Here is a 22,109-nt window from a genome sequence, read left to right on the forward strand (position 1 = left end):
TCGTTCAACTTTTGATTCAACCAATCGCCTGTGAAAGTTGAATCATGTAAATTCCCTATTACTCAAAACTAAAGAGATCATCATCGGTGGGCCCTAGTAAAATCGTCTGTTTTGTAAAGTTCGAACTGCCATTTTTAATTAACTTACATTAGCTTCCTTCAAAGTAGGCGTATAAAATATCCATTACTGTTGTCGATACCCAATTCTGTCTTTCCCAATTCTGACGAAGATGATGTTATTGCTCAACGACATTTTACACAGCCGTATCAGTATCGCGTGGATACAGGCAATTAATTTTAGTGCTGTTGAAAGTGCCTTTGAAGTCGACCATTATGTATGTGGTGAGTGTCCATGCCTGTGTCGCGGGTTTTTTCCAAGATGTGGTGCATTGTGAATCCTTGGTCTATGGTATATTTGCTAGGTCTAAAGCCACACTGTTAGGGCCCAATCAGATAGTTGGCGGTGGGCTTCAGTCTTTCACACAATACGCTCGATAATACCTTGTTACCTATGCTTAGGTGGCTGATCGCGCGGTAGTTGGCGCGTACTTGAATAGCTCAGCTCGCAGAACGTCAGCTCCCGCAACTCTGTAGGTTTTCAGCTACGTAACTGCTATTCGTACCTCGTCGTAGTATGGCGGTGGAACACCGATTCCATCATCATCGACTGGGAGCCCGGGCTTGTCTTTGCCACAACTTTCAGTGGTTCACCGATTCAGTAGGGTGGCAAATTTTTCCCTCCATAATTTAGGTATATTCTAGACATCGTTAACTAGGTCGCTGGAAAACGTGGTTCCACAGCTAGCATATGTCGGTTTATTGAAGTGTTCTCTCTGAGAGTAGGTGGGAGAGTCGAGTGATGAATACATTGGCCATCTGCTGTGATTGCAGCTGTTCGACGTTGAGCTTGCCTTGCATTGTAGGACGCCCATCAGCCAAATTACCCTGCTCACCCTGGCGTTTAAATCACCATAAAAGAGATACTTAGCTGATCCCATCACCAATTTGCGCTCCTTTACACGGCAGCTGTAGTAGACGTCGCAAGGCCCCAGGCCTTTTTAGGCCTGTCTAGCGCTTTCTTGAATGGCGGTAATGTCAGCTTTTGTCGTTACATGCATATCAGCCAGTCAGGCAGAGACACCTTGCCCATTAAGGGTCCGAACATTCCAGATGCATGCCCCCAAATCTAAGTTCTTTACAGGTTTGCCGTGATCATCATCAAAAGATGAGGGTCTTATCCGAGGCATTTGGTGTATTTTTAATTGGAAGTGGTTTTTCACACGTTTACATAGCGAAACACTTGCTCCAAGGCAGACACCCGGTTGCAGCTGCAACTTCTGAGAGCAGACGCTGCAGACGTCAGTGAGCGTTAAATCCAACTAAATCGGAATGGCCCCACCGAAGCTCCCTTTCTTTCTGCTTTGGCCTAAGGCACTACTTGGATTAGTTACCGTATTTCGCACATGGGTTGCTCACGTTACCCAGAGTACGCAACCCAGGACGCAGAACCTGTAAAAAGAACCTTCGTTTTTCTCCGGTCATCTGAGTCAAACGCTTGAGGTAAGCAACTTGGTAAGCGCCTATCTTAGCAGCCAGCACGGTTACCTCAACACTTTGATCGCATAAGCGACTCAAGATCACATGATTAAGTTCACGTTTGTTGGTGCATAGCATGTCGTAACAAGACGTCCAGTGATGTATGGTCTCGCTTGCTGTATCGAAAGAAATTTATTTCTTATATGCTTATCATTATTGTAGAATATGGTGTACCCTATTTTGTTCCCACCCATCTACTTCGGTAGCTCATTTTCTCTGCACTTTATGCTTGTGTCAAAAAAAATTTTCATTCAAGTTACGATCCGAGCACCGAGCGAAGGCATTTAATACTTTCAATTAAATTATTTATTTTTTTACGCAGCCGGGTTTTCTTTAGAAAATTTCTATAATCTTATTGAGGACTAATTTTTTACGATCCACCACCACCATGACTGAAGTAACAAGTCCTGATTTTAATAAAAAGGACTTCCTTGAGAGCTATTGGCAAAAGCAGAAGGAACTCAGCCGCCGTCAGCGTCAATATAAGGCTGTTCTGTCAACAAAGTTGCGCACGCGAAAGGAGACAATTATGGTGAAAAGCTATCAAAACACCATTGACCAGCTGCGCACGGAAAAAGATACGTTGCGCGCACAAATTTGGGTAGCCAGCGGTGGAACCCATCGGCGACAGACAAATCGTGCGCTTCGCAATATTCAGTGTAACGTCACCTGTGAGGAGCATTTGGCCTACGATATACGGCATATTAAGGAATCCACAACGAATTTGGAACGTGAAATTAGTCGAGTTAATAAGCAAGTGTACGATTTAAATCGCCGTACAGTGCCCGATTCACAGCATCAGGCGTATGTGGCGCGCATGCGCAAGAAGCTAGCCATATTGGAAAATCAGTTGGAGGTTGGCGTGCGAGGCGAATGTGCTTTCACAGCCGTCAATAGTGAATTGCGAGCGGAGCTGATGATGCTGCTGCAGCACCGCACCAGTTTCAACGATATCTACACAAAACTGGTTCAAAAATTAAACAGCGAGAGGAAATACATAATCGACTTGATCGACTATGCGCTAGCCACATTCGAAAATTGCATACACGTTTATGAAAAGATGAACAACTTAAATAAGAAGGATGCAAAGGATCACGAGTTTAGAATGGTTGAAATGCAGGCTACTATGCGGAAGAGAGCATCCGACGCGGCTAAATATAAGTTTTTGGATTGTAAAACTCGAGAAAGGATAATGGACGATCTGCAGCCAAAAGAATATCGACGGCGTGAGAAATTTCGTCAGCAACATCGTAAAAAGATCAATTTATATAACACGATATTGCAAAAAATTTTGGAATACACCGACTCTCATAATGTGTCCGCCGTCATTAATAAGTTTCAGCAACAAGAAAGCCTTTACTATTCGTATTTTAACTACGCCAATGAATTGAGCTATCACATGACTCTGCTCAACAACACAGTGAATCGATTATTTAATGAAATTTCCGAACTTAAACATACCAACCATAATACGTTGCAAACTCAGGTAGACACTATTGAGGAACTCGAGAATACGCTAAAAGAGCGGCAAAAGAAAAATGATGATCTGCGTAAGGTGCGCGATGAAAACGACGCACGGCTCAAGAAATTGCTTGATGGCATACAGGTGATCAAAGTTCAGTCGCGTGCCGATTGCAAATCGCTCGAAGCACTGTTGGGTGACTTTTCCCATGTCAATCTCTCCAATATGCGTCACTTCCTGAAGATACTGGAGAAGCGCATACACTCCATCACGATGGCGCAATATATGCTCGAACGAAGCGGTGCCACCAGCAATCAACCTAATTATATCGTTAAAGATGTGCACAAAATCTGCGATTGGCCAACACCATTAGATGACATTGTTCTGACGCAACAATGTCCGGAATGTGGCGAGGCCGATGCAACCAATGTTGAAGATACTGAGGGTGGCGATGGTATACAGAGTTGGAATACTGTAAAGAAGAAATTGTATGAGCGTGTCATTCAGCCGGAAATGCAATATCGCTTGCACAGCATTAGTCAGTGTCGCTTGCCGAGATCGCGTATGCTTGCAGCGAAACGTAATGATTGAAACGTAGAAAACCATTTAAATGCAAGGAATTGTTTTTATTATATATATGCACGGCATGCATACATATACTACCTTCAAATTGAAAGTATTAAATGTAGAATTTTTTCTAAGTTTATGAAATCAATGTCCACGAATATACGGATACATAGATATATTTTCTATATACATGAAAGAGTTTTACTTTTATGACTACCTTGCTAGCAGTTGAAAGGGCGCCTATTGTCCCTTCTGCATCTTCTTATTTTGCGCCGCAATCGCCCAAGCGAATTTAGCCGAGTTCAACAAAGAACGCCAGTCGTTTCTATTATGTGCCAACTACCGCCAATTGGAAATGCTAAGTGAAGCCAAGTCCTTCTCCATCACAGTGGGGGCATCTCTCTTCCTCTGCTACCACCAGCGGCTTCCGAGTTGACTACTTTCAGAGCTGGAGCGTTAATGTCCATTCGAACAACATGATCGAGCCAGCGGAGGCGCCGTATAGCTCATCGTTCCATCGTCTCAGGCGCGGAAATCTTTCGCAGAATATTTCTCTCGAAAACTCCAAGAGCCGCTTCTTCAGATGACTTCATTGTCCACGTCTCCGCACCATACACCAGCACGGGCATGTTGAGTGACTTATAGAGTGTGATTTTTGTACGATGAGAGAGGACTTAACTCCTCAATTGCCTAATCAGTCTAAAGTAGCACTTGTTGGCAAGCTGGATTTTGATTCTGACACTATTATCAATTTGAATACAAGTTCTTAAATAAACGAAATTCTCTACTTTCTCGAAATTATAACTGTCAGCAGTGACGGGAGGGCTAAGGCGAGAATGCGCTGATTGTTTGTTTGCTGGCAGCTGACATTTCGTCTTATCTTAGTTGACCACCAGATCCAATCGCTTTGCTTCCTTATCCAACTTGGAAAAGGCAGAACAGATTACGCTAGCAATAGCATGCTCTTGTAAAAAAAAATTGCTCAGTTCTGCATCGCCTGTTATCGGAGTGAGTCGCCCTTTTCTGAAACCACCTTTGGTGGTCTTTCCAAATTTTGACGAAGCTGGTGGTATTGTTCAATATCATTTTAAACAGCCATATCAATTTGGCGGGTGCCAAATTCAGACACCGCGGCATATAGGCAACTGCTTTTAGTGCTGTCTAAAGTGGCTTTTGAATTCTTATTTTTTCCCAAGAGATCATTGTAAATATCAATTTTGAGTGAATACGCTTCAGTATTCACTGCTGGTCGCAGTTTTCGTATTTCTTTAAACTACCGTTACATGGGGGTCAGTGCACTGAGAAAAAGGATTAGTTTCGACAACTAAAGATATTTAGTTCCCGAATTTTGACAATATTTGGGAACTGTTACCAAGGATTGGGAACTATTACCATCGATTGGTAATTATAACTAAATATATTAAAGTTTCTAATATTCATCTAGGTTGTAACAAATCGTTAATTTAGTTGAAGGGTCTGGTTAATACTAATAAATATTTCTTTGAAGCATATTTCTACAAATTCCATTCAACTTAACGTATGGTTCATAAAAGGATGTTATTAAGCTCTGCTAATGCAGATAAGCTTTCTTTCAACACGTGGTTTAGTCATAGTTACCAAATCTTAGTTGAGGCAACCACGATTTGGTTTGAGAGTGGAACATATTCATGCTTGTGAGCCACCCCTAAAGAATGCTGAGCGCTCTCTGAGCACATACGAAGAGCGCCAGCTGAGCAATGCACACAGTCCCACTTATTGAATCGTTTGAATGCGCTAATATGCCGACCATTGCATTGTGCGTGGAAATCATTGCTCCGCTACCGCTGTTCGTATACGGGTGAAACACGCATGTGGTCCCAGAGCGCTCAGTAAGCTATGGCATGTCGATCGCTGCGCCATGTGTGCTATGACATGCCCATACTTGTTTGTCACAGTTTCAGTTTTGCTATCATCGCGGGTTGTTTCGGTGCGCGCATAGTTTAAAGTTTAATTAAAAATATAAAGTTTGATGCCAACCGGGGTTTTTTAGTGGATATATAATTCATGTGAATTATAATTTGCTATTTAGCTAAGGAAAAAGCAAAGCAGTATACTTCCAGCAGATATTGACCTGGGTTTTCGCACGACTGTTCCTGTTTCATCGTTGTTTTTTAGGAAATTCTTACCACCATATACATATGTATTATTTACTTTAGTAACTAACTTATGTAAATATGTACGTATTTTTATGCTTAATATATGCAAATAAAAGAAGAAAGTAAACACAACAAACATCGAGTAAATTTTTATTTGTGTCAAACTGAAACTTTTTTCCCAATAATAAACGGTTAGCTGATTCAAGTCTACGGCAAGTTCACAAAATTAATTGAAAACTTGTATCAACCAAAGCATTGTTTATATTTGCTCAACAATGATTTTATTTAACTAACAATATTGTCCAATCAAGGTAGTCGTTTTGTAATTATTAACAAATATACATTTGTCCCAACTAGAAGTCTTAAGTAAATTGCAGACTTTCGTGAACTATATATTTATTTCGCCATATCCAACTATGCCACTTGATCACTATAACCAAATCTTGGTTATTATAACTAAACCTTTTTCTGGGTGTGTAAAAATATAGGTGCCTCCATTTGAGTCACAACAACAGAACTCACCGCTCAAATTTGAGGAAAAGCTCAGTCAAATACGAGATTAACGAAAATTGTTGGTATGGTAAACTCCGAGATTATGAGTAGTGTTTAGTGTTTAATGATAAACTCCAAAATGGCCGATAAACCTGAGTTACTTTTAAAAGTCATCAATATAAATCAGTCACCGACTGTTGTTTTTTTAATCGTTCGTATAAAAGTCACTAACATTTTTTGGAGTTAAGAAGGAGTTGGGAAATAAAAGTTTACTACGACTTATACAAACGACTTTTATAGGTATGATTTAAAAAATAAAGGGCAGTGACTGATTTTTATTTATGACATTTATAAATAAAAGTCTTCGATAACTGTTATCTGAGACATATAATTTAAATTTAATTTTATTTAGATAAAAATCAAAAATAATTGTTATTTTGGATTTATAAAATAAACGTCAGAAATAATGGTTGTTTAAGGAGTACTTAAATAAAAGTCAAAAAATAATTGTCAAAGAGCGATTTAAAAAAAAAAAGTTGTAATGTTACGGTCCCTGATTTTTCAAAAATAAGTATATGAAATTTTGAAGGATATACAAGGATACAATATTAAAAGAATATTTTCAAAACCTTTACGTCCTTGTGATCCTAAAAATTAAAAAAAAAACAAGTAGTTTTTAAGCAAAAAATAAAACCGACTTCAATTCTTATATAAAAATCTAAGATTGCCGTTAATTTCTCCAGACCCAATGATCGGATCCAAACCAATATATATGGGACCACTGCGGAAGTTATGCGGTAGCGGTAATATATGTACATAAAAAAATATTCCGACGAATTGATAACCTTCTCCTTTTTTTGAAGTCCATTAAAAATCAATTAGGGTATTTTGCCAAGGCAAGGATGGCGTTGTGGGGTTTTGCAATTGTATCTCTTCTGATAAGGTGGTGTTACTAGCTCAGCTGATTTTATGTATGTGTTTCGCAGCACGGCTGCTGATGTAAATTTTTGTTTTTGTACTCCTGATATCACCTTATATTAATTCGCCTTGATAGCGATGACATGAAAATATTTTACTGTGAACTTAACATCTTTTCTTTAATAAATTTGAAGTATCTATTTCATTAGAATGTCTGAAAAATCTATTAATTTATGATAAGTTATTTAGTTTGCTAGGAATAGAAGTTTCGTAAAAAAAAATTTTCATCTCTTTAACTTTTCGCGGAATACTTCAATTTTTGGTCCAGATACTTGATATCATTTAGCCATGGCGACGACAACTCCAGAACTAAAGTCATCATTTTTAAGAGAATATTCGCAAAAGCTAAGCGAAGTTTCGAAAAGACAAAGCGATTACAGACGAGCTCTAGGGACACGCTTGAAGAACTTTAGGCGCAACCAAATCGTGGAGACAAATCTAAAGACTGGCATTGCCAAACTCCGAAGAGAAGGAACCGATATAAAGTCACAGGTGTGGACTGCATTCGGTGCTGCATACAATAAAAATACCGCTAATAATCTGAAAGCTATTAAATGTCATATAAGTTGTGAGGAGAAATTAGCCGATGGCATACAATTTTTAAAAGCAGGCATTGCCAATATAAATCGTGCATTAGGTCAAATAACACGTCAGATATACGACCTAAATAGACGCACTGTACCTGACACGCGTGCGGTAGAAAATGCCATAAAGGCACGTAAACGGCTGATGTTGCTGGAAAATCAATTGGAAGTCGGCATTCATCGGGAATGCAAAATGACCGCTGAGAACAGGAAGCTGCGTGAAGAATTGCTTGAACATTTGTCCATGAGGAAAATCTTTAACGACCATTACTTTAAATTAATCCATGCTTTGAATAGCGATAAGAAATACATGACGGATTTGATAGGATATGCGATGCATCAATTCGACGCGAGCATAGAACTTTATGAAAAGTTTGATATTTTGAAGAAACGAGATGCTAGAGATACTGAACCAAAAAGAATGGAAATGCGTGCTCTTAGCAGTGCTAAAGTAGCGCTAAGTTATGAAATGGAGTTTTATAAGAAAAAGAATACTCAAAGAACTTTGGCACCCTTACAACCGAAGGAGTATAGAAGACGTCAAAATATGCGCGAAAGCTTGAAAAAGAGACTTGCCGTAAACAAAGACGTACTCCACAAGATCTTCGATTACACTGGTAATAGCGGTATTAAAGACGTTATAGAAAATTTTAAGCAACAAAAAAGTCTTTATTATTCATATTTTAACTACGCCAATGAAACAAGTTACCATATGACGCTACTAAATAGTGCAGTGAATCGACTCTATTCGGACATCGATGATCTCAAATTGGAAAATCGGAATACAATGCGAGTTCAATTGGAGCAAATTCAAAATATGGAGCGTTATTTACATGATAAGCGAAAGAGCAACAGCGAACTTAAGAACGTTTCACAAAATAACAACAAGCGATTGACCAAGCTCCTCCAGGGCTTCAAGCTAATACGCGACTACTCGAAAACCGATTTGAGTATACTGCAAGATTTCTTGGGAGACTACGACGAAGTTAATCTCCACAGTTTACGGCAGCAACTCAAGCTAGTGGAAAAGCGTATATTTAGCATTTTAGCAGCGGTCTATTTACTAGAGCGAGAGAATATTCAAAACGATCCCAATAGTTATCTCGTAAAACAAATAGAACAGTTCTGTGATTATGTAACAGATGTGGATGATATTGTATTGACCCAACAATGCCCAGAATGCGCCGAAGTGGATGCATTGAATGCAGACGGGACTGAAAGCGCCGCTATTTTGCCTATAGAAAGTGTCAAAAAGAAGCTTTGCGATAAAGTTACACAACCGGAAATGCAATACCGTTTGCATAGCATGAGCGCATGCCGGTTCCCAAGAGCCCGTATGTTGACAGCAAAGAGAAATTTGGAGTTGCAGAGTAATTCGTAAATAGATAAAATAGGATGAAGACAGTTAAAATTAATACTCAAGATTATAAAAAAAAAAAACCAATATATAATTGTCGATAAATTAAAGCAAAAGAAAAAAAAATAAAAATTTCAAATAAAATGATAAAAACTATATAAAATTAAATAATATGTAAAAAAAAACTATTTTCAACAAAATAAAAAGTATGAAAGTGTTTAGAAACTATGGAAATTTTAATCGTTGGTGTTGCACTATACATATGTACATGCATGCATACTTACGTACATTTGTAAGTACCCACCAAACAATTTGTGTTGCCAGCAATAAGAAAACGTGTCGCCCTCGAATCGATTTCCTATTACCGGTCGCTCTAAAACGTCCGCCGAAGGCAACTCGCCTGGGCGAGTCGTTTTCTTATTACCTGAATGAGTCCTTTTCTTATCGCTTCAGGCGATATTTGGAATAATTTTATTCTTTTTAATACTTCATTTATTTTCTTGTATACCAAATTGCAACTTACAATCGGAATTAATTCATTTTCTCGCTGTGAGGCTTCCTATTTTTTCAATCTTGTCCTTGGACATAATTTAGATGCTTTTGGCCAATACTAATGACGCCATATTCATAAGTTTCGGAATTTTTGAGAACTTATTTATTCAAAATTGACATGAACGAAGTGATGTTGCCGATTTGTCACCACAGCAATAAATCGGTGAGTCGCCAATTTGTTGCCATTGACGATTGTTGCCTATTTCTTATGTTTTGCATGGTGGGTACGGTGACCAGATTTCTGTGAGCGAAAATCGGGAGATTTCTAAAGTATCAAATCCGAACACAAAATTTTGTCGCCAGGATAAAAGCGCATAACTCATTTCAATACAAATTTCAATTCAAATTAAAAGAAAGTAATTAATAACACATCGTAGTTTATTTTAAGGATATCATTATATTTTTTTAATGATTTCACCAAGTTAGACGGGCTGACAACAATATTTTAGTTATTCGAAAAATGGCTTGTTGAAAAAACCCGATTCATTTTCAAATTCAACATTATCATGAGTTTAGTTTTCCCAGACCCGGTTCACTTTTCACTTTTCGTTTCCATAGTTTTACTATCGGCGGATGACAAATTTTCGGGTGAATTTTTTTTTTTTCAGGCGATACTCAGGATAAGGCAGATTAAGAAAAACCCTAATAAACCGATTTTATTTTACACATTTTCGCTCATTATTAATGTTTAGGGCCGCTTGTTCAATGTCTGGCTATCCCTACCGCCCAGTCGATAAAGCAGTCGATGTTTTTAAGCGGAGCCCAGTAAAATTTGATAAATTTGGTACGAAAAACAAAAAAATTTTTAACAGCAATATTTTGATGCAGTTTACTTCTATTTGACACGTAGATCATGGAGCTACAGTCTTACCCCTAAATTTCATTTGGCAACATTCCGCCATATTGGATTTTAGTTTATTCGGGTTTTTTGCGATTTGCAAGCTTATTTTGCATTTTTCGTAAAAAATTGTTTAGTACAAATTTGTAGAGAATTTAATTTCCCACATTTGTTATAGTTGCGATCCCGTACGAGTCCGGACTAGTCAGAAATAGTCAGAATCAGTCAGATTTTACTGGAAATCGATCCCGTACTCGGTTCTCTGACTATTGAGGGGACAAAAAAGAGAGCAAATACGGTTCTCTCTCTGTCAGAAGTTACCAGTTTTAGTCCGAGAATTTTTTGCTGGTAAATTCTGGTAAATGTGTCAAACGATCAGCTGTAGTGTGTTTGGAAACCAAATTGTAAACAAAAGAAAAGTGCACTCTGCTAATTCATGTTGAAAAGTATTTAATTACTTGTTTAAGTGGATTCTAATGAATTTGAAAGTATTTTTGGTTATTTTCATGTGTGAGCTGAGTGTGTTTACTACAAACTAAGCAAAAATTTACAACCAAAACTTGGAGGTTATGTTGAAGTTGACAGAAGTTACCATTTTTTACTAGAAAGCGATCCCGTACTTTTCAATGTTACTCTCTCGCTCTGAGCGAATTTTTATTTTTTGACAGTTTTACTAGTCCGAGTCCGAGGAATGCGGGATTGCACCTTATATGTATAGGAGATTTAAGATAAAGTATCCACTGGAATTGTGGTATTGAAAAAAGTGTTTGCCAAAACCAATTTTTGCTGTTCAATGAGCGACTAAATGAATAAATAATGAATAAATGACCTTGGCATCAAGGTAGTGGGATGGTATTTTCAGGAATTGTAGTTGATAGTTCATCCTTAATTTAAGTCAAAGTGGAAGGTTGTATCACCTTTTATTTAATTGCGGTAAATACTCAAATTTCGCCAAAATCAGTTTTTGCTGTCCAATAAATGAATATAAGTGACCGTCGGATCAAGGTCCACGGATGACATTTTCAGAGATAATAGTCGAGAGTTCTAGCTTTAATTTAAGCCTAAGTGGAAAAATAGACAACCCAACGTTTTCACATTCTATAGACTTTAATGCTTTCCCACTGGGAAAATAGGTAAGCACCATACGAGGTAAGCCATGTTTTCTTTCAGTTTTAGTACCAAAATTGTCATCATGGCCAATGTCATCTACTAGTAAAGCACAAAATGAACACCTCCGACGACAAATTACGTTGTCAGTTGCAAAATAACGTGCAGCCGAAGTTATTTCCAAGCGCCGAACTACTCCGAGCGACTGCTCTGCACTATGCGTTACTTACTTTGTAAAGCAGGTCAGAGGTATGTCTGATACCAAATGTACATTTTTAATTCCTACTTACATAAGGCGGCCACGTCTTTGTTAAAGTAATGGAGATCCGGCAGGGAAGTGGTAAGGACCGCCAGGTGAAGGGCAATACCTTACCAGCAACTTACACTTCACTTCGGCTGCACGTTATTTTGCAACTGACAACGTAATGTGTCATCGGAGGTGTTCATTTTGCGCTTTACTAGTAGATGACATTGGCCATGATGATAATTTTGGTACTAAAAACTGAAAGAAAACATGGCTTACCTCGTAAGGTACTTACCTATTTCCCAGTGGGTTTCGATTGGTATATGTATGTATATGAAATTTGTTCATTAGATCAATGAGGGCAAATTTAAAAAATAAATTAATAAATTTTTCTAGAACGTATTTTCACCATTATCCTGTGTAAAAGTTCGGGTAATGTATTTTGGTTTGAGAACAATCCAGTTTCGACATCACCATCTTTCTATGCGCTTTTATATGGAAACAATTGTGATTATGTTTTAAAAATTTATTCTATCTCTAATATGCCTTACAAATGTATGTAAATATATAATACTGACATTGAAATTCGAGTTTTGTAACTGAGCTTATTTCAAGCATATGCGGAATGATTGCCCAACTTAAGTTATGAATATGCATTTCGTTAACACCGTTCGTTACATTTTTCATCATTATCTAAACTTCATTTGATGCGGCGGTCGTAGTACTAACATTGTCCATCTCTTCACCTAGTCCCAAACCGCTGATGAGGCCGCCAAGAAAACTGCCGATTAAATTAGCGCCACCTGCTGGAGGCGCAGGTGCTGGTTGCATCGGCAATGGCGCTGGTGCGGGTACTGGACCCGGCATTGGAGCAGGTGCGATGGCACCCATATTGCCGCCATAACTGCCGCCACCCATTGCAGTCGCATCGCAATTGTACATCTTGTTCAACTTCTCGATATCGAATGCCGAGAAGCCGTCACGTTGGCCCATTAGCTGGTTGCCACCCGGTCGCTAGGGAGTAGATTAGAGGGATTATTAACTGTTTGAAAAAAGTTAATTCAATATTATACTTTTATGTGAATTTGAGTAAAAGATGTTAACTGTATATATGTACATACATATGCATACACTTAAATATGTGAGTAAATGCGGAAGTGCCCGATTTATGTACATACTAATATACAAACACATGTTGTCAGAAGACTTGCCTCTCTAACAAATCCTACAGTCGCCTGACGTACACACTATATTATCGCTCAAATTAGATTCATATATACATACATACATATGTACTACATCTTATCACCTAGTCACCAGTTTATTGAACCAGCTGTTGCGGAACCTTCACTTGTCGGGAATTTTACTAATCGTATTGTAAACAACAAACAGCCTTGAATAGGGGCCAAAGGCATTCTGACGCCAGTTTCGTTTAACTACATATTTATCTATAGTTTTGTTTGAGTGATCTGTATCTGTATCTGTATCGTAATTTAAGATCTCACTGCTTTATTTGAAGAGTAAACTACTGTTAACCTCTTAGCCTCAATGCTGTAGGTAAGTTATAGTTAAAAACGAGAAAGATGGTTAATGATTTCCATTATAACACATCTAACAACTGGTGGATGTCATAAAGATTGCTTGAAAAACGAAATGGTCTATTCGGTGCCTGGATTTTAAGAGCTTGTGTCCGACTGATTACTATATTATTAATAGTTAACTTAGAATTACGGTCGATAGAAGATACATATATATTTCCCATCGTAAAACAAAAAGTACAAAATCTGTATAAGCCACGTTTGTTAGAAGAGGGTATTTTGCAGTTAAAGTTATATTTATGAACAAAATATAAAAGAAAGCAAAAAAAGATGTTACATATTTCATTCCGATATGAATTTAACTCTTTCTTACAAATTTTCTAAAAACACACAGGCAAACAATTGCAAACTTAATATGGCGTTAAAAAATAAATTTGGCCTGCGAATACAAAAATATTTGGAGGTTTTATTTACTATATGTGTATTGGTCTTTCATTCTGGGTTGAAAACATTCCGCCCTCAAACAAAGATCGTTAAATTGTTGCACAGTGTTAACAGTTCGACTGAGACTTTGCTGCCAGCACAATGTTAGTGCCGTTCTTCGCACACCGGTTTCCGACTACATATGTATGCCGGTCAACCGAAAACCTGAGAAACTGAAGGATTCAAAGGCACTTCTAAACAGTGCGTTTGGGCATAATCCTTCCCATGAATCGGAAATTAATGCTTCTAACGCCTTCAATAATTTTTCTAAGTCTGCGCTGGCGCAGATCGAGATTACTACTACCTCAGTCTGGCATACTGCGTGCCATTTACCCTTGCGGTAAAATTTAGTTTAGAGCTGTACTACTTTATCAAAATTTCTAAATCTATAAAATTAACAGGAAATAAAGTACTATATACTTCAATAAAACTATGTCACCCCATCGTAACCCCCTGTCTCGTCATGCAAACGCCGATCTCATGCGAATCATCTCATAAGATGTATTGCAAATGGAGATCGCTCATCTTAGATCTCATGCAAATATCAGAGCTCATCGCATGAGAATTATTGCATGCAATGAACTGTCAAACGGCGTGTTTGTCGGTTGAGTTTTGCGCTAAACTTGGATACAAATTTGTTTTTGTTACATAAAAAAAGTAAGTGAAATAAACTATTTATGTGAATAAAGCCATCTAAAAATAAAGAGGGGCTCTAGCTTTATGCACTTAAATCGTTTGAGATGAAATGCCCACGTATCAAAATTTATCTGCGATAAATGTTCGCATGAGATGGCTGATCACAAATGGAGACGCGGGGTAAGATAAACTCTAAAGCAGCAATTAAACCAAATACCATCCGTCCTGTCATCTTTACAGAAACGCATGTTTGTAGGTAACAAAGTAAGTAGAGGGCGCCCTTCTCACCAATTAGCCGTTTGAAATAAGCATAGCAAGTTTTAGAAAAACGTCATTTCTTACTTTGGTCTCTCATCTTGTGCTACAACAATTTTAAGAAGAGTGGTTTTATCTTCGCTCCTTTGTACAGCTTTGTTACTTACTATTGTGGGAGGCAAATAGCTCTACCACAACGGGTCGTCTCACTCGTTGGGGACTGTGGATCCTGCCTTGTTCAGCACTATCGTCTGTAACGTCTGGATGTTGTTGTCTCGTCCATGAGTTCGTATAGAGTCTGGAAACTGGCTCTGCTTCCATAAAATGCCTGTTCCGGTATTTTCTTTTAACAATTGCGAAAAAAGTGAGGTTACACGTCTACCTCTCAAGCACAGGTAATCAATGCCATGCAGTAGCAATAAATATCTTCAGCCTAGGATATCAGTGAAACACCTTCTGGTGGCTAAAGAAGGTTCGAGATGTAGAAGTTAAGCAGAAGGTAAACGGTACGCCGATCTTAGTGGGCGGTTTAAGAAGGGTGTGCCTTGGTGTCTTTGGCTTATACTACGAGGTAGTAAGTGACATAATGATGAGGCCATTCACTAAATATTGATAAGATTAGAGCAATTATATTTTTTTTATAAAATAATAGGTTGTTCTATAACAAAAATTATATAAATCCACTAATTTTACAAGGGTCAACAAAAAAAAAATTGCCAAAAAACGGTATTTGGTAGCCAACTTTCACTTTTATTATACTAGAATTGAATCTGCTATAAAAAAATTTTCTAAAAATTTAATGAAGCTTGTGAAATCTTCATGGACGTTGGATGAATTTTTAAAAAATTTGTACAAGCTTTTAAACAAGAATTTATATGGTTTTTTTATAGAGTGAACTATATTTTTATAAAAAAATAAAAAAATTTATATTAAAATTAATATACCATACTATAACTATACAGGAGCGAAAATGTTTTTTAACTATTTCCTATTCGTTTATTTAATGTTTGTCATTATTTTATGAAAGCGTAGCTCGTTATCTAATAAAAACCATGTATGTAAGTTAAAATTTCAAACTTTGTACAAAAATTAGGAAATTTGAGCTTTTTAATTAGATTTATTAGAAATATTCTGAGTATGCAGTTTTGTAGCCCATTCAATTTAAGTTCATAAAAGTGCCAATTTTAAATAGCAAGGACTTACCTTTGATGTTTGGCAATTTTTTGTGGAAGGTGTTGCTCATTTTCTCCATACAAAAAAATTTACGAACAAACTTTGTATGGAGGAAAATGCGCGAACAAAAAATTACCAAACGGTAAGTCCGAGGTACTTCAAACTTGCACTTGATCATATTAAAATTTGTTGGGTTACAAAACTGCGTACCCAAAAAAAAAATTGGACGAATTTTTATAAATTTTCTATAAAGTTTGAAATTTTGATGTACATGATTTTTTAGCTAGTGAGCTGAATTTAAAAAAAAAAATACATTTAAAACAAAGAAAAAATAGCCAAATTTTACTAAAATATCTGTTCCCTATTTAAATTCTCGTCACCGTATGTACATATACAAATGTTACTCAGGTCAAAAGAAAAATATTTTGGTATGCATATCTAATTTCGCAAAAGCAAATTTCTGGGACACCCTAATGTACGTACATATGAATGTACAATATGTAATCGAAATGCATTCCGATGTTGAAGAGACAGATATTAATGAGTTTTAGTTCTTTTGCCATCGAGCCATTTAGAGTTAGAAACTCGTATATGAAAGCTCTTTCAATTTAGGAAGCCTAAAGCTAGGTACGTATCCTAGACAATCAATTTATGAATTCCTTATCAGGATACAAACCGATTTTTAATTTAAATATGTGTTCAAATTACTTTGAGCTGTTATGACGAATAGTTGTTGAAACCTTAACTAGAGAGAGGGTGTTCTTTATGTAAGCATGTTATTTTTGAATTTTCTAAAAAAAAATCAAATTTCATACTTACCACAGCTACTATAGTTGGGCGTCCGTTGCGTGAGAAAGCATTCGCCGAATAATGCATCACACTGCCATAATCATAGGGCACACCAAAGGCGATGGTGGTCTGTGCCTTCTCGAAGTTCGGCGCCGCCGATGGCTGTACATTCTGTATCTGTATATTCACATAAGAGTCGCGCTCTTGCCGGTTCTGTTCATGTAAGAATCCCAAGGCGTGCATAAGTTCGTGCATTGCTGTGCCCGGTTTGCTGAGACAACCGGGTGTCTGCAGATTTACCTCCTGTTTGCCGCCTACACGTCCCACCGACGACCAACAACCCGAATTGCCGCTCACAATCGATATGTAATCTTGCTCACTGCTACGCGGCACGAATCGTATGCAGGTACGACGATGATATTCCTCGATCGCATGCTCAATGGTAGCCATGTCACGCGCACCAAAACGACCGCGTATTTCGAAGGGCACCACTGCATTGGGCCAGCGTGAACTTTGCGTTGTAATGCCATTTTTGGTGAGCACATTTGTGCTAGGCACAAGTATGTCACCCTCCAGGTAGGAGCCCAGCTCTTCAGGATTCACTGTTGAAGCTTCGGGTGTATAATTAGCTACCAATTCAGCGGTGACTTCGCTATCTGGTGTACCAAAGAGAGCACTGCCATAAAAACTCAAATCTATAATGTCCTTGTCAAGTTCGTGCTCATTCATTAGTTCGTCGATGCTATTCAAATCGATTTCGAGCACCTCCGTGTCGTCATCATCCTGGTAGCTAAGGATATCAACGAGTGGTGATGCATTGAGCTGTAGCAAGCAGTGTGCGAAAAGAGCAATTGTAAGGAATAGTGCTTTTGCAATCAGAGTCATTGTGGTCGTCTGAATATGTAGATGGGTATTTCGGTTGATCAAAATTGGAAAATTATGTTGAGACGAATGGTTTGTTTTGAGACCCGCACTGTTGATCGCACTTGAGAACGTTAGTTTTGAACTGTACCCCTTCTATTGCAATACCTGGCTTTATATACGTTGCTAATGTTGACCCAATCCTAAAGTTCCTCCCACTAAGCATTGCTGCTCCCACGATACAATCACTTTTCTTCAAGAAATACGCTACTTCAGCTCTTATCTCTCATAAATTTATCAAATATTCGCATGAACAAATGTGTAGCATAAATATAAGTATGTACATACATATGTATGTATGTGTCTTAGAAGTAGTAGGTCTACCTTTCTTTTTTGCTCTAATGATAACCCAAAACTTATCGGCGTTTCGCCTAAGACCTTCTCAACGCACATGGCGCAGTTTTGTTGGTTCAGCCGCTTGTTAGTCGTGAAAAAAAACCGGCAAAAGCTTCAACAAATTTGTATTTGTTCAACGTCAGCCAGTATTAGCGTTATTCAAATATTTTGGTTATTCTTGGCGGGCGACGATATGAATACATATTCAGTTTAAAAATCTATGTACATATATTAAGGTGAATGAATAAAACTTTAATGTGGTTTTTATGTTTTTAAGATGTCGGCTTTGAATTTGGCGTTTAAATGGCCGATAAGCGGGGTTGAGTTTTCGAAAAATTTTACTTGGCAATGAGCTGTGATTTAGAGTGGAAACGGTGCTGATAGGTCATTGGTAATAGAATGCATGCTTATGTGCATATGATGTGAACATGATTTTTGTTCATACATTAGCACATGATTTTTTAACCGACTTCACAAAAAGGAGAAGGTTATCAGTTCGTCGGAATATATATAATTTTTTATGTATGTTACTTCATAACGTTAACCGATTTCTATAATTATTTTTTTGAAGGAAAGCTGTTACCCCACAGGTGGTCCCATACTAATTTCGTTTAAATCATGACAAAAATTAACGATTATCTTAAATTTTTATATGAGAATTGAAGTCGATTTTGTTTTTGGTTTTATATATACATATAATAGTTAGGAATGTTAATCCTTTTTTGGGTCCCGAAAATCCCTGGATTATTGGAAAATAGCCCTGGGATTATCCGGATTTGTATTTTGCACTGATGGCAATAATAGAAATTTATTTTCTTGATCAGTATTGGCTATATTTATTTTTTTATCTAATAATTAATATTTTCTTATAAATGTCTAGCTCATTATACACCGTGCGATAGTAAATTTTACACACACAAATCCATATATATTCGCGACACCATAGGTCGTCGGTAATTCAAAAATGATTTAAAAAATGCAATAAAATATGCCTAGAGAAGAAGTAGGGCATAAAATTAAAGAGGAAATTCTGTAGAATTTAAAAATACTCAATTTTTTTGTGCATAAGGACTGGTAAGTATTGAAAATATCCTTTTAAAATTTTATCCTTGAAATTTCGCAATATCTGTTTTTGAAATAAACTATATGTTAAGGACCTATATAAACTCGATAACATCCTCGAACTCCGTCCTTCTAACTTTGCCAGCTTAAAAAATTACTTATTTTATTTTTTTTTAATTCTAACAAAATTTCCTCTTTCATTTGGTACTCATATTTTTATTCTAAATTGCATTGAATTTTTGGAATGAATCATATCTTTGAAATTACAAAATCCTTTAAATTAAATCCTGACGTCAGAGAGAAAAAATGAAAAAACGCCACTTTAAATAAATAAGTAGGTTTCAAATCCAATTATTTATTATTTATTTTATGGTAGGGGAGCTTCTCAAACAATATAGAAGCAATTTTTTCGATTTAATTTGTTGAAAAGTAATGAATATCTAAATCCCGAGACCAATCCCGGGATCCCGGAATTGTGATAACAACATCCCGAAAATACCGAGATCGTAAAAAGCGAAAAAATTAACATCCCTAGTAGTCACGTACGGAAGTCTAACAGACCGACTCGAAAATGAATGGCGCGTCTGTTTCGTTGGTTGGTAATGAAACACCCGAGCCGGAGGATGCCCCCGTAAGCATGAAGGTTTAATCCGTCCCTTCGGACATTTACAATACTGCTGGTCCTGCCTCGAGCGGTGGAAGAGAGGCTCTTATAGTGAGGGCGAAAGAGTGCTGAAGATGGTTTTAGGGATATTCTTCTAATCAATCTTCGGCCCCTTAAGGCGGCGTCCGCCCACCCTTTAATCCACCTTGAGCAAGGTGGAATGGCTGTAGTCCTGAACCAAGAGTCGTGGTTGAGCAGCTGCAGTAAGGTTTGTGGTATTGGGACTACAAACTGGTGGTGTACCGGAACACAGGTAAACCTCGATCATGTATGCTCGTCAGAAAGGAACCTAGACCTTTTATCGTGCTTCTTTTCAGCGATGTAGACAATGTGACCGTGAACCTGGTTGATCTCCACTTATGGGCAGCATCAGAACGAGGTGGAGCTCACTTCGTTGTTGCTGAGGAATGCTGTAGCAAAAGCTAGACGCAGGACGGCCTGTGTCGTTATTGGGTGTGATGCTAACTCCCACAAAACATCGGATATTAATATTAGGGGTGAGTTACTCTTCAACTTTATACTAATTAGGTTTATGGGCAACGGCGCTACTTTTGTAACAGCTTGAAGGGGAGAGGCCTTAGATATCACTCTGGACCACTCCATTTTGAACGAAGGGCAGCATAAAAAATATCCTTTCAGGTGTCTGAGAAGAACCAACTGGAACCGATGTATATTTCAGAAGCCTGCTGAATATACTTCCGGTTGCACCTGCGAGGGGCGAAATCTTAGCTGAAAGTTCAGTCCACGGATCAATTGGTGAGTTCACCACATCATCTAAGAGCGCAATTTAAATCTCTTGTCGCCTTAGTCACCACAAACGAAAGAGCAACCCGCTCTTGCGGTCAGTGGAGCTCTCTGACCTTAAGGCCTCGAGCATAGGTCTTTTCATCAAGGCCGGGAAGAGTAATTGAGTCTCTTATTGGGCACTGTATAAGATTGTACTTGGGATATATAAGAGATTAGAAAAAAAGAAATTCCAGGAAGTCGTTCTGTAAAAGCGTGGATGGTGATCAGGTAACCTCCAGATTAATGCGCGTCCTCTCTAAGAATACATCGAAGACGAGCATCGAAACGAGGCTCTGAGCAGCGGGGAGTCCCTTCGTATGCTCCTCGATGTTCACTTTCTGAGCAACCCGGATCCTGGAAGGATCCGTTTCGAAGCTCAGAGCTAACTAACAATCTACTACGAAATTTTGATCGACGACCGACTTCTTTCGGCTCTTGACTCATCCGGGCACTTTATGGATCCGGGCTCGGACGGTTGAATATCAGCTCAACTGCAGAAGGCTGCGGATGTGTTGTGCCTCTGGTTGATGCCTATCTTCGCGAGCTGCCTGACTAGTGGTCATTTTCTGAAGCTTTGGAGGATAGTCAGAGTTATTTTTATTAACAAGGCAGAAAAATTCTATCAGGTATCAGCCAGGAGCTTTAGGCCGATAAGTCTCTCTGCGTATCTTTTGAGCTGCGCTGGATGTGAACTCTAGCAAATGAAGTTTGTTCTTTTTACTATATAGAAGATATAAATTACCTGTTTGCGTCTTCTCTCAATGGGAAATCTTCCGTTAAGGCTCTCTGACAGGGTGAAGTAGTTGGGCTTCATCCTGGAGAGCAGGTTTTTCTGCTTAAGTAGGGGAATGGGTCAAGAAAGCAACAATAGCCTTAAATTGTTGTAGAGGGGTTATTGGCAAGCGCTGGGATCTCTCGCCAAAAGGAGTTCATTGGCTTCATCGTCAAACAGCTAAAAGAGTGCAAAGAGCTTACATTATTGGGATCAGTGGAGCACTTCTAAGCACACCTACCTCGGCGCTTAGTGATATGCCTAAATTGTTGTGCCCATAGATTTGGCGGGCAAAGCTGTAGCTGCACGCGAGCAGTAAGGCTTAGTGGGATGAGCTTCAAGTTCGCCTCGAGCAGTGGACAGTATTCTAAAAAAGCTTTGAGTTCCTACCGACTCGGACAGACCACTACACGTCGGTTCTGGATCCCAACGGATTGAGAGGACTGGGAATATGGGCCCATTTAACTTTTCTACGGATGGATCGAAGCTTAATGGGAAGGTTGGTGCGGTTGTATTCCGCAAAGAACTCTCCATTAACGTAAAATTTAAGCTACGGGATCACTGTAGCGTTTTCCAAGCAGAAGTATCCTTAAAAAATTAGCGGATTGGTTTCTCTGAAGGAGATAGCCAAGCAGACATCAGTTGATGGTTCGTTCGGGAACTGTGAAGGATGGTTTGACCTCCTTATCGACCGCATCGGCTTATTACGCTATCAATCTTATTTAGATTCAAAGTCACAGCAAAATCGCAGGAAACTTCATGGCTGATGAGCTGGCAAGGCAG

At 38.3% G+C, this 22,109-nt stretch overlaps 3 protein-coding genes across 3 annotated transcripts; 2 read left to right on the forward strand and 1 right to left on the reverse strand.

Annotated features, from left to right (window-relative positions):
* The first annotated feature begins 1,983 nt into the window (after positions 1-1,983).
* Positions 1,984-3,668, forward strand: LOC118738515. Its single transcript, XM_036469452.1, has one exon. The coding sequence runs from the start codon at positions 1,984-1,986 to the stop codon at positions 3,646-3,648; it is 1,665 nt and encodes a 554-aa protein (XP_036325345.1). The 3' UTR covers positions 3,649-3,668.
* Positions 3,669-7,517: 3,849 nt separating this feature from the next.
* On the forward strand, positions 7,518-9,194 carry LOC118738267 (outer dynein arm protein 1-like). Its single transcript, XM_036469193.1, has one exon. The coding sequence runs from the start codon at positions 7,518-7,520 to the stop codon at positions 9,192-9,194; it is 1,677 nt and encodes a 558-aa protein (XP_036325086.1).
* A 3,266-nt stretch (positions 9,195-12,460) lies between these two features.
* On the reverse strand, positions 12,461-18,530 carry LOC118737821 (high choriolytic enzyme 1). Its single transcript, XM_036468598.1, has 2 exons — positions 16,816-18,530; positions 12,461-12,925 (listed from the first exon to the last, which is right to left on the reverse strand). The coding sequence occupies exons 1-2, from the start codon at positions 17,668-17,670 to the stop codon at positions 12,605-12,607; spliced, it is 1,176 nt and encodes a 391-aa protein (XP_036324491.1). The 5' UTR covers positions 17,671-18,530; the 3' UTR covers positions 12,461-12,604.
* Between the last annotated feature and the right edge of the window lie 3,579 nt (positions 18,531-22,109).

This window comes from Rhagoletis pomonella, unplaced genomic scaffold (genome assembly GCF_013731165.1).
Source record: "Rhagoletis pomonella isolate Grant_MI unplaced genomic scaffold, Rhpom_1.0 Rhpom_scaffold_00004, whole genome shotgun sequence".
Classification (NCBI taxonomy): Eukaryota; Metazoa; Arthropoda; class Insecta; order Diptera; family Tephritidae; genus Rhagoletis; species Rhagoletis pomonella.

Excerpts from the sequence above, each read along its gene's own strand:
- LOC118738515 (XM_036469452.1), top strand. The coding sequence starts at position 1,984 with ATGACTGAAGTAACAAGTCCTGATTTTAATAAAAAGGACTTCCTTGAG.
- LOC118738267 (XM_036469193.1), top strand. The coding sequence starts at position 7,518 with ATGGCGACGACAACTCCAGAACTAAAGTCATCATTTTTAAGAGAATAT.
- LOC118737821 (XM_036468598.1), bottom strand. The coding sequence starts at position 17,670 with ATGACTCTGATTGCAAAAGCACTATTCCTTACAATTGCTCTTTTCGCA. Across the intron at positions 12,926-16,815 it reads GCCCAACTATAGTAGCTGTG|CGACCGGGTGGCAACCAGCT; the intron begins GTAAGTATGAAA and ends TCTACTCCCTAG.